Source organism: Glycine max, chromosome 10 (genome assembly GCF_000004515.6).
Source record: "Glycine max cultivar Williams 82 chromosome 10, Glycine_max_v4.0, whole genome shotgun sequence".
NCBI lineage: Eukaryota > Viridiplantae > Streptophyta > Magnoliopsida > Fabales > Fabaceae > Glycine > Glycine max.
The window spans coordinates 46,647,349-46,659,889 of NC_038246.2; the positions used below are offsets into that span (position 1 = coordinate 46,647,349).

The window sequence follows — 12,541 nt, forward strand, 5'->3', positions numbered from 1 at the left end:
TTACGGGTTCGAAATGACAACATTTACATGTGCAGGGTGAGTGTTGGGGATATTCACTGCAGAATGAGTCAAATGCTATTGTTTTTGTTCGTTGTGGTAGATTGAAATTTTGCACTGCAATGAGTAAATAGTTCACTCACTGACAGTGTAAAAGGTTTTTGCTATGTCATTCAAATGCTATTGTTTTTGTTCTTGTTCGCTGTGGGAGATTCAAATGACATGTTATGTAGTAGTATCTTTGTACGTGATAACTTCTTAACTTTTACAAATTATAATAACTACCTTAAAAGTCAGCCACACTTATTCATGTGTAATTAGATAATTTTTATATTTTTCAAACAAATTTAAGCTAATTTTTAATGAGATATACACAGTTTTAATAATATAAATCGTAATGTATCATCAATGTTTGTTTAGTATTATCTAACTTTTTTTGGTGAATAAAGATTATCTAACCTATGCACCAAGTATATAGGATATATCGAATTCTTTTTTATCCAGGGGATAATTTGATTTAACATTTATCAAACTAATGTAAATTGAAAAACATTTACCTAAACGAGATAAGTTCTACATTAGACAGATGATTTGCAAAAATAAAATCATATTTCTTGTACTCGACTTAAAAATTTTCTATAATGGAAGTCCAAAAGTCGTACATACCAAGTAAGACATGTCTTGTTTTTATTTATTTTTATTAAAATTAAATTTGAAGTTGTATACGACTTCCCTTCTACAAAGTCATAATTCTCGATGGAGTTAGTACAACTTCAATTTTAATAACTTCAACGAGAAGCAACAAGCATTCGCAGTTTACTTACATTAGTATGCATTCTATATTTGCAGTTAACAGTGGTGAATATTTGCAGTGTTAAACTCTTGTAAAAAAAATAACAAAATCTGCCGCTTATACTTGGACGTTTAGTTCAGTGATTATTTTATTAAAGTGGTATTTTATAATAAATATTTACTTACTAAATTAAAATATGAATTTCTTGACATGGGATCCAAGATCTTTTTGGAAACAATACTACTTTATTTTTGGTATAGCAACTAGGTAACTTTCTTTTCAGTCTAAAATGTTTCATTAGTTAATAATGTGCTTAGAAGTTTTGTACCTGAATGTTAGTCAACACTTACGATTTGAAGCTGACTCAGCTCTTTTGATCAAGGTGGCTCACTAGTCACTACACAAATTGAACCTTAAGGCTTGAATTCAGTCCAAAATACTGTGCAGATTAAAAAAATCGTAGATAATTTTGTAATTCCAATTAACTTTTCCATCATATGCAAGTTTTTCAAAATTTTGCGCTATAAGATCTTCATCAGCCAGCACATTGTCCAGAACAACAAATATAATTAAATAAAAATAATGTTTTATTTCAAAATCTAAATGCATATTAATAATAGTAGCAAACTAAAATTTAAATTGACTATATTAATAAACACAATAATTGTATTTTCAATTTATACTACTATTAATGTGTACTGTATCTTCATTGAACAATTTTGCTATCTTTTTTTTTTTTTACTGAAATTTTGTTATCTTGTTACCAATTCAAATACTTTGACCGCTCACAATAAGTTTAAGACGAAGGCTTTTTTCTTTTCCTTTGAAAATTATATATTTTGTTTAAAATTCAGCTCACATATATTTCGTAATAAAGGTATTGCGTAGTATTTTATAATTCAAAAGAAGTTATTTTAATAAAATAAAATTTAGGAGAACAAAAATCTTAATTAGAAATGTTTGTGAGACAAATTGGAACGACTTATTCATGTTCTTACCTTCTAATTTTTTTTTATAGAGTTAATATGTAAATTGAATATGACCCGATTAAAACCTTAAAAATATGAGACAATATCAGGTTAACTCGACTTATTAATATATTATATTAACCTATTATATATAGTTAAATCATAAAACTAATGAAACACGTAACTATAATTAAGTCGTATTTTATAACATATATTTTAAGATAAACAATATCAATATATCCATAATATTATACAAAACATTATTTATTAAGTTTAAAAGTTATATTATTAATATATAATTATTTAATAAATTGTACTAGTATTTTTTAAAACAATACATGACGTGAAACTAGGTTGAGTGGACTCAAAATATAATCCGAATTCATCTTGAAAATATAAGTCTAAGTTTTTAAATTTGAACCTATCTTCTCAAGTTAGATCAGGTCAATGCAACAAATAGAATAATTAACAATTTAACACCCTTAGTCTTACGGAATTTCTTGGTGCACCCACCAAATTTCATAAATATCATGATATTTTTGGTTATAAATAGCAGTAGAATTTTTTTATTTTTGCAGCGTCATTTTTTTTTTTTTTGCAAAATTTCCGTAAGTCAGTATACATTGCTTCCATTAAGGGCGATTTGAAAGCGTATTTATTTTCCGGTGGTGTACGTGCGTTGGTGAAGAGTATACGGTGGATTGTGGTCGATTTTCGTTGCCAGAGAAGAAAATGTATGCGAAGAACATACGAATTGGTAATCCATATGACCATACAAATCACCAGTCTGTATGGGTCATACAAATTAGTGATCCAGTCACATGCCTCAATCTTCAGCTCATACAGGTCACGCAACCACGATAGTCGCACATAAGATCCATGACACTGAAAGGTCTCAACTTTTGCCTTTGCAGCGCTGACCTCGAGTAACTCCATCAACATCTCGACAGCGTCGTCGACATGAAGTAGCTCGAAGCTGTGGAACGCCCCTACAACGACGCAACATCATCCAAGATGATAGTCACCTCTCTGACGGGCAAATGGAAACTACTAGTTTCCTTATGTCAGCGTTCCACAAAAGCATACATTAGCCCCCGATCGCCCGTATCTAGGGAACAAGTGATCAAAGGACTAAGTCCACTGGCCACCACAAAGCCTTCAATCTTTGGGGCAGGCCTCCCAAACTTAGTCATCTTCCTTCCATGGGAAGATAGCTTCAACTCAGAATGTTCCTGCAAACAATATTAGGGATGATGTAAAAAAATAATTAACTAGTAAACTACGTTCTTTATGTTTTTTAAAAATTACATACATCTCCATTCCACACTTTCAAAGCAATGTGATTTTCAAAATCACTCAGAACTGATGTGTCATGGGGTCCGCCTAGAAAACCCTCAACATCAGTAACACCTTCTTCAACAGGTGCTTCTGGCTGGTCGTCGACCAATTCCTCCTCGGTCGTAGGAGGGTCCTTGACAACAACCTGTTGTTGTCGTTGTCTACGGGCTGATGCAGTAGGCTTTCACCGTTGGGGGCATCATCGTCACTATCGTCTCTCCTCCCCAACACTTTTCCTATTGCTCGCCCTAAAGCCCAACCAAGACTTCTAGTTCTAACCATTATCTACATAATAATTATCCTATTTTTTATATTCAATGGCCTAAATTTTAATAAACAATTCAATCATTTTTAATATCTTACAAATTTGTTATACAACTAAAATATTTGTTTCAATGTTTTGTATGATAATTTTTTTTTTATTTTCAATTCAATTATTCTTATAACCAATTTTAATTAATTTAAATATAATCTTACTTTTGGAAATCTTAGATAATCTAATCTTAATCTTAATTTGAGAAATATAATCTAATCTTACTAGTTTAATATTACTCTTAATTTGAGAAATTCAATCTAATCTTACTCTTAATATGGGAAATCTAATTTAATCTTAGTAATCTAATCTTACTCTTCATATGGGATATCTAATCTAATCAAATTTAATGTTATATTACCAAACATAATTAAATAATAAAAACTAGGCAAATAATATAAATAACGGAGACTAAAGAAAAATAAACAACAACACTAACCAAATCAGTCAATACATAATAAATTTTTAATAACGATTAAATTTCAAAAATGATTACGATACTACAAAAAATAATTACACTAAAAATCATTTTAGAAATGATTAAATTTCATATATAAATTTTCAAAAATTAACCATACAGATCAGTGATCCGTATGGTTCACAAAAAAAAAATTAAAAATAAAATCATACAGATCAGTGATCCGTATAGTTCATACGAATTCACAATTCATATGACATAAAAGCAAATACAGTTTTAAAAATCAATTTAAGCATTTTTTTAAAATTTAATTTTTGTAAAAAAACCATACGGATCATTGTTCATAAAAAAACAAAAAAAAACACAATCCAACTTAAAAAAAAAATATGGATTTGTATGCAAAATCACAAGTTTCCAGCAAAGCTTCACAAAAAATTCAAAACCAACAGCAACAACCATCCAAAAAATAGTTACAAACAAAAGTACAATCATGCAACAACATCACAATACCAAAAAATAGTGATCGCTTGAACAAAATCACTGAACAGCTTCAAAGGGAACGTACCACTTATCTGGAAGACGATTACTCAACGACCGGAACAAAACCAGAACCACCACCAATGGAAGAAGTGAACGGCGAAAGAACACGAAAACAACAACAACCACGATCAGATGACCGGAATCAGAACACGAATGGACGACCGTAACACACGCATAGGCAGAAGAAGAACAAGCGGATGAGAGGAAGATGAAGAGCAAACAATGCTGCATGAAATGTGAGAAGCAAATGCACTGTACGGACGACTAACTTTAGGATTTTATAATAATAGAATTAAGGGCATTTTTGACTTTTCGTCATCGGTGTTGGTTGCACCAAGTAACACCCCTAGTCCTAATGTACTAAATTCGATAAAACGTTTTGTATGGCATTTCAACAAAACATGTACCCAATATCTATGGGTGAGCATGGCCTAATCAGGCCCAACTCAAGCTTCACTTGGATGAGTTTGAATTTTTAAAATGCACAATATATTTTTCATAAGATAAAATTAAAAGTAATTTATTACAAAATTTATTTTTTAATTTTAACGAAATAATAATTATATCATTTGAACATATCATTATTATCTGATTTGTTATATGATGTGTGATAAATCATAATCTTACTAATAAAATAAACACAAAAAAAATCCAGTATACAACTGCATTTGAAGCCATATTAATTTGCCGAAATGAAGAGGTGCGTAGATACGACAAGAAATGACCAAACCCCTGTGGTCTGAAGATTCTGAGTATATATAACTACTATTTTATTTTCTCTTCACAGCCTCCTTCACTTTCTCTCTCTTCTTGCTTCTCTCTCTTCTTGCTCCTCTCTCCTTTTCAATTACTCTCTCTACCAAGGAGTGATGGCTGTGCAACTGTGGGAAACCCTGAAGGAGGCCATCGTGGCCTACACCGGCTTCTCTCCTTCCACCTTCTTCACGGTGCTGGCGCTTCTTTTTGCCGCTTACTACGTCGTCACGGGTCTTTTTGGTTCCTCCGACGACCACCACCACCGCCACCGCCACGCCCAGGAGGAGGAGATGCCGCCTCTGCGCCCCCCGGTTCAGCTCGGCGAGATCACGGCGGAGGAGCTCAAGGCCTACGACGGCACCGATCCCGAGAAGCCCTTGCTCATGGCCATCAAGGCCCAGATCTATGATGTCTCCCAGAGCAGGTTTACTGTCTCACATAAAACCCAACCCTTTGTTCTAAATTGCAATTTTTGTGTTTTTTTCTCTTCATTTTGATGGTCTATGCTCATTTTAGGTTGTGGGTATTTTTTTTATCTTGAATAGTCAATGCCTACTTTCCAAGTTGGAGTTTTTTTAGGTTATCCTTGTTTTTTATCCATATTGTCCGTCTTTTTTAACTTTTTTTCCCATTTGTGCTTTTTCTGGTGCCCTTCTGTGTTGATGATAATTGTATATGAAACTTTTGAGTTTGAGGTACTTTTGCTTTTGGGAAGGTTTTTCCTTTTGTGCATGTGGCTCCTTTATGTTGTTCTTTTACTCTTCCTGTGCCAGAGAAGATAAGATGCTTCTCGTATGATTAATGACCTGTTTCCTACTTTGCTTTTGAATTTGAGAAGAATTGTTCTTGCTTTGTTGAACGACCTATATCTAAATGAATTTCAGTCAGAGATTAACATTGGAACTGGTTTTTTTTATTGGAAAGTGTGAGGATTGACATTTTACCATTAAACAAAAAAGCAATATCCGTGGTTTGAGTAGAAACTTTAGGTTGTGTTGAAGTTCTTTTTCAGTTTGTAGCACTCGATTTTGCATCATCCCCATCTATATTTACTTTACTGTTTGCTGGAATGAGTGTGTGTGGAAGGTGGAAACATCACTGTTTACTCCTTATTTCTACATGTTTGTGTACACCTTGATGCATGTCAATGTTGAAGAAAATGTAGTACTCATAGGATCTTTGTTTTGAATTGGCTTAATTTTGATTGAGTTGGAATTAGGTACTGTTTTGAGAGGCTGAGTATGTGTCATATCAGTCATTTTCTTCTTTTGTAAATGTAAAATTTCTCTCTACTCTCTGCTAAGATTGGACTTGTATTAGTTTCTTCTGGAAGTAATGTTTTAGGGTTATCTCTAAATCAGTCCTGTTGCCTTGGAGTGTCCCATTTATTATCCAAAATCAACTTGTCTTATAAGCTAGTATTTTCATACAACTTTTTATGCAGTATGTATCATACAAGTCTCTGATCCCCGAGGATTATATGAATATGTCTATGAAAGGAAAACAAGAGCATCTGATCTATGTTTCTTTTGATGCAAAGTGCTTATACCCAATTTATTTGATACAGTAAAAAAACATTGTCATTGCAACCTATACTTATTTCTTCTGAAACTTGCCCATTTCTTACCCTTCTATGCCCTGATGAGCAAGTGCATATTTTGTCCTCATTGCGTTTCATTTGATTTTGATTACAATAAGCATCATTTGTTTTTCTGTGTGGTCTGCTCTAGCCACTTTAGCTCAGCTGGACTTTCTCAAGTCTTAAACAATGAAACTTGACACAAAATTGAGTATGAACCTTGGCCTTCCTTAAGAAATGGAGATATCCAAGAAACTGATGTGATATGTGGCTTTGCTTGACAACATGATACATTCTCTATTATGTGAGAATGAAATAAGTATATTGTGCTGATGCTTTTTTCTTTTTTTTTCATTACATATTTTAATTGATAGTGCTAACACTGCTTCTTATTTTTATCACGTGGAATTGTGTCCCTCCAGGATGTTTTATGGACCTGGTGGACCTTATGCCCTATTTGCTGGCAAGGATGCTAGCAGAGCCTTAGCGAAGATGTCTTTTGAAGAGAAAGATCTGACTGGGGATATTTCTGGTCTTGGCCCATTCGAGATTGATGCCTTACAAGACTGGGAATATAAGTTTATGAGCAAGTATGTAAAGGTTGGAACTGTTAAAAGTGAAGAAGTTCCAGTAACTGAACCAGAGTCCACTGGTGAACCATCAGAATCTACTTCTCGTGATATTGATGCTGCTGCTGCTGCTGCCAAGCATACTGAGGATGGCAAATCAGAAACTCCTGCGGTTAAAAGCGATGAAACCCCTTCAAATGTTGATGCCGATATACCCCTGCGGAAAATGAAGAAAAAAAGAACTTCATAGTAAAGACTGAGCAAATGTAAGGCAAGTTTTCGAAGATAGTCTGGGCCAACTCTTCTGCACCGTGCCTTTGCTTGAATAATGAATTGTCAGGGGTAAATTTATGTGTGGATCCATAAAAAAAAGGTAGTAACTTTAAGTTAGATCTTCTTTTCGAATTCCATAGTATGCATATCATTTAAATGCAACAGAGCAATACATCTGTGGTCGTATCTTAGTCCGAGTAATGAATGATCTTTTGTTTAATTGAGTAATACTACATTGGTCTGTGGCAAGAATAATTGTATAATGCTACATTTGTGGTCGTATCTTCTTTTCGAAATCCATAGTCTTTTGAACTATGCATTGGTCTAGCTAGTGACTTCAAGTGCCGTGACTTTCTTATCCCAGAAATTGATAGGGATGGTGTGATGTTGCTTTCTGAATGCCGATAGCTCTCAATTGAACGCACTTATTACTTTGGAACTGAAACCTTGGAAGATGGATTTTTTTTATGCGCAATTGTCAACAGAAAACAGAACTTTGTAGCTAGATGTATGCCGGCTAGATTGGTTTCACTTTCATCTGCATAAAAGTCATCTACATCCAAAAAAAAAAATCTGTATAAAAGTCAAATAAAAGCAGCAAAGAAAAAGAAAATTATGTGGTGTAAATGTCATCAAAGAAAATAGTGTTCCAAATGACGAGTGCCATAGGGACAGCTTTGCGCGGATACGGGAGTGTCAAATGAAAAAAAAAAATACTTAATTTCAAACTTCTGGATGAGTTATTCCCTATTTATAAATTTAGCTCTGTTGATTTTCCCGCTCTATATTTGTGTGAGGGAGCAATGAAGGTAGTTCAAGAATAAGAAACAAGGTATCCTGAGTGATAATAGGTCAATTTCCAGATTAGTTTTAAATTTTATAACCATTTGTTAAAAAATATATTTTATCTATAAATTAAGTTTTAGAGAAGTTTTAATTTAACTTGGAAACTTATTTTTACCTAAAAAAACTTAGAAACTTATTTTATTTCTGAAGATAAAGATAATTATCCAAACATAATCTAAGTTTCAAATTCTCAATCATTTTAATTTTAATAATTGTAAAATTTTACTTAATGAAGAATGAAGTAAAATTTTAATTTTAATTACTCGAGAGTTATTGAAATCTACCGGAGAATTGTCCTCTTTCAACATGCTTTTTCCATGAAGCTCAAATTAAACCCCTAATAATATGCTTAAGAGACAAAGTACTTTGTCAATCTTATCAGAGATTTACTCAATTGAAAATGTTTATATGAATTTTTTAATATTAATTTTAAACCAAGTAATTATTTTCTGCCCGATATGATTTTTTTGTGTATAAAGTTGATACAAAATTTAGGGTAATTCATGATGAGAGTTTCATCTTTGGAATAATCCTTCTAAATCGTTTGATTGAAAATTTTCATCAGATCCCATGTTTGTATTAAGGCAAGCAATTGATACTGGACAGTTTGTTGTTGCTTTCTAATTTTAAGTGTTCAATGGGATTCACTTGGATGCTCCCATTACTCTTTTTGGAACTAAAACTTGTGGGTGGAAGGGATTCACCTGTCATTTGTCAACAAAAACCTCATATACAGCTAGACGAGTCAGGGAAAATGGTAAGTGTACATTTAAACAGAAGAAACAAATATGAAACCAAATTAGTCTTTATGTACATCTATTTAGTGTTAAATGCTAATAGTGTTTCAGGATGCCAATAACGTTAAGTATGATTGCGTGAAATTTTGAACCTCCACACTTTTTTATTTAGTTTATGCGTATCAATCAACTGAATAATACAAAATTAGAGCTTCCTTCATACTTTTAGCCTAGACATGATCGCCCTACAGTTGCTACAATGATTTGTGGAGATAGAATGATCTGACATCCTATTCAATTCATGAAGAAATGTATTACTGCTAACATGCATAAGAGATCCCCGCATACTTTCTTTTGTCACTATTTTAGTTACAGAAAGAAATAAAGGATTGATCTCTATTAACATTAATTACTTACCACTAAGTTCCTATCAATGAATTGGGACCAATTCTTGAATAAAAATTAGAGTTTTAATAAAAATCATGATGGTAATGCATTAAAAATCACAGTGGGAATGCATTGATAACATTTTTTTTACTTCTAATTCTTTAACGAGGGTCCTGAATCTTAAAATCCCTAATAATTAAAGTTGTGTAAAGTGCCATGAAAATTCTAGTACTCCTTGCACATTTGTTAACCTCTTTAATAGACATTCTGAGTGCATGTTTCAAATTAAGTTTGTAAACTTAAGTTTAGGTCAAACTTAAATTTACAAATTGAGTTTGCAAAATTATTTTAATTCTTATCTTTTCTAAATTGAGTTTGTTGGCAAAAAATTTCTCCCAAACGTACTTTTGAAGGGTAGTTAAATATGATCTTAAATTAATTTCACTCTCAAATGTACTTTTGACTCTCTCACTAGAAATCCAAACATACCTGATCTCAAATTTTATATAGCATTGTATTCGGGGACTCAACACCTTCACGGTTGGAAATCATGAATTTTGAGAGTAAAAAATTCACTTGAAGAAACCAGCCAATACAGGTGCTGAATAAAATGAAACCATGAGATTATGTTGAAGACCGGGCCAAAAGTTCAAGTATCAAGTAAGACTTCTTCGGCTTTAGTAGCCCTGTTGGAATTCTCCTTGTATATAAAGTCAAGGAGACAGTTCTTAATTCCTTATCTCACACGAAACATGCAATCCAAGTGCAACAAAAATCTTTCAATTCTAGTATTCTACCTGTGGACCCATTACCTATTTAAATTTTTGGAACCAATATTATGTATTTTTCTTGTAAATTAGCGTTTACAACCTCTACAGGTGCTATAGATGATTTTCTCTCTACTTCAATCAAGCTATCCTTCAAAATACTTTCAGCTTTTCACCCAAAAAGAAAACCACTTTCAGCGATATATTTTATATGCTTCTCCTTTACTTCAAAGTGCATACCCTTTCTCAAGTAAATTACCTTTTAAAGTGTTTGATTCGATCAAGCTATCGAGCGTAGATTAGTTTTAGTCAATGGAAGATTGGCAATAGAATATTATGCAATAATTAGCTAACATTGTCAAGAATTTAGGTTGTTTTTTCCTAAATTTAAAACAATAATGTCAATTTCTTGATTATTTAACAAAGCAGCCTGCATGCCAGCTGACTCCCCTTAGTCGTATTAGATTTATTAAAATACAAAAAAAAATTATTAAAACGTATACTTATGTGCATCATTGTTCTCTTTTCTTTTCGTATTGGGATTTGTATGTGTTTCAAAGAGAAACACTGAAATACGGCAAGGAAATTGTAACCTAAGCATACATGAATCTAGCTTGACAAAGCAGAAGTTTGAAAACAACTTTATGAAATCAATGACGTGCATTTTCAAAGAAATTTTCACACAGAAGAATTGACAACTTGGCACCATGCATCATCAATGAATGGATTACTTAGGCAGCCACTCATCGCTTTCTGAAAAGTCAAGTTTCGACATTTGGCAGATGTGAGTCACAGAAAGTGCTCCTCATATTGTCAAATTAAGTATATTTATATTTCAAGTTATCTTAATTTTTCTCAGTATAGCCTCTAGTTTTCATATCGTCTAATGTCTACACGGTTAAGTATAGACACGCCATTCTGCCATAGACTTGTATTCTGCCAACATATTCATAGAAACAGTATTTCTTCTTCCCATTTCTAGCTCAAAATCTCAATAAAAATCATGAGAATTCCAAAATTCTCAACCCTTTTTCTGCTTCTCATCGTTCTGATGTCTTCAATACAAGATTCAGATTCAACCTCTCGTTTAGAGAGCCATGTCGAATTGGAAAGGAGATTATCAGAAAGAAAAGTTTCTTCCATGTTTATTCAGAGCTATTCTGCTATTCTCTCCTCTTTGAACTCAAGGAAGAGTAAGTTCAAGCAAATTCATGCCGTTTCTCACCGGCTAGTTCCTAGTGGACCAAATCCTCTTCATAATTGATCACATATACTCACAACTCTAGATGGCATGCATATAAATAAATTAAGAGTTGGTGGTTGCCGCTAAGGCTTTTTCTGGAGTATAAGAGCAACTTCTCTAGTGATTATAGATAAAAGATAACTACAAAATACATGTTTTTGGCTCTGGTCTCTCTAGCTGAATATATATATATATATATATATATATATATATATATATATATATATATATATATATATATCTGTTTAATAATTGAGTTTTATATTTTTAAGTACAATAAATATGGTTCTTTGAAAGTGAATGGTACATCGTGATGATAAAAACAATTACTAGTATATATTTTTTAAAATCATAATTCTTTTGCAATCATTAATAAATATTGAAGTATATAATCAACTTTGCAAAAAAAAAAGTATATAATGATATATATAATCAACTTTGCAAAAAAAAAAGTAAGAATTAATTTGTAACAAATTAAAGATGTTTATTAGATGTAAAACAATGAAATTGCATGAGGGATAGGAAAGCATTTAACTCTGCCGTTAGTCGGTTACTGCTGTCTGCTACGCAGTATATATAGGTGTGAACCTTCCTAAAATCATTAGTTTTAATTAATATGATTTAAAAATTATAGCATAATAAATGGTTTTAATATGACCTATTTAATTATAAAAGAAAATTTAATAAATAAATAAATGATATTTTATCCTATATTTTAAAAATTAATCATAAGAAACTAAAAGTAAAAAATTATTTTAAAAACATAACTTTTAATGTTATTTTAAACATAATTTTAATATGTTCAATTATGTTGAATATTTATTCAATCAAATTAACGGTTGTTATCAAAGTAAAATTTTGATCCAACCACCAATAAGATTTCAAATTTCTTTTACATATAATATATAAATTTAACACTAATTCTAGATCAATATTTTTGTATTCTCACCCGTTCAACATTTTTTTTTTGGAAAAAATTATATTAATATTTAATTATATTGAGTCAAATCAATGGCT

General features: G+C 31.9%; 1 protein-coding gene across 1 annotated transcript; it reads left to right on the forward strand.

Moving 5' to 3' along the window:
• Positions 1-5,058: 5,058 nt before the first annotated feature.
• On the forward strand, positions 5,059-7,859 carry LOC100791779 (membrane steroid-binding protein 1). The gene is made up of 2 exons (XM_003536425.4): positions 5,059-5,547; positions 7,125-7,859. The coding sequence occupies exons 1-2, from the start codon at positions 5,237-5,239 to the stop codon at positions 7,519-7,521; spliced, it is 708 nt and encodes a 235-aa protein (XP_003536473.1). The 5' UTR covers positions 5,059-5,236; the 3' UTR covers positions 7,522-7,859.
• Positions 7,860-12,541: the final 4,682 nt, after the last annotated feature.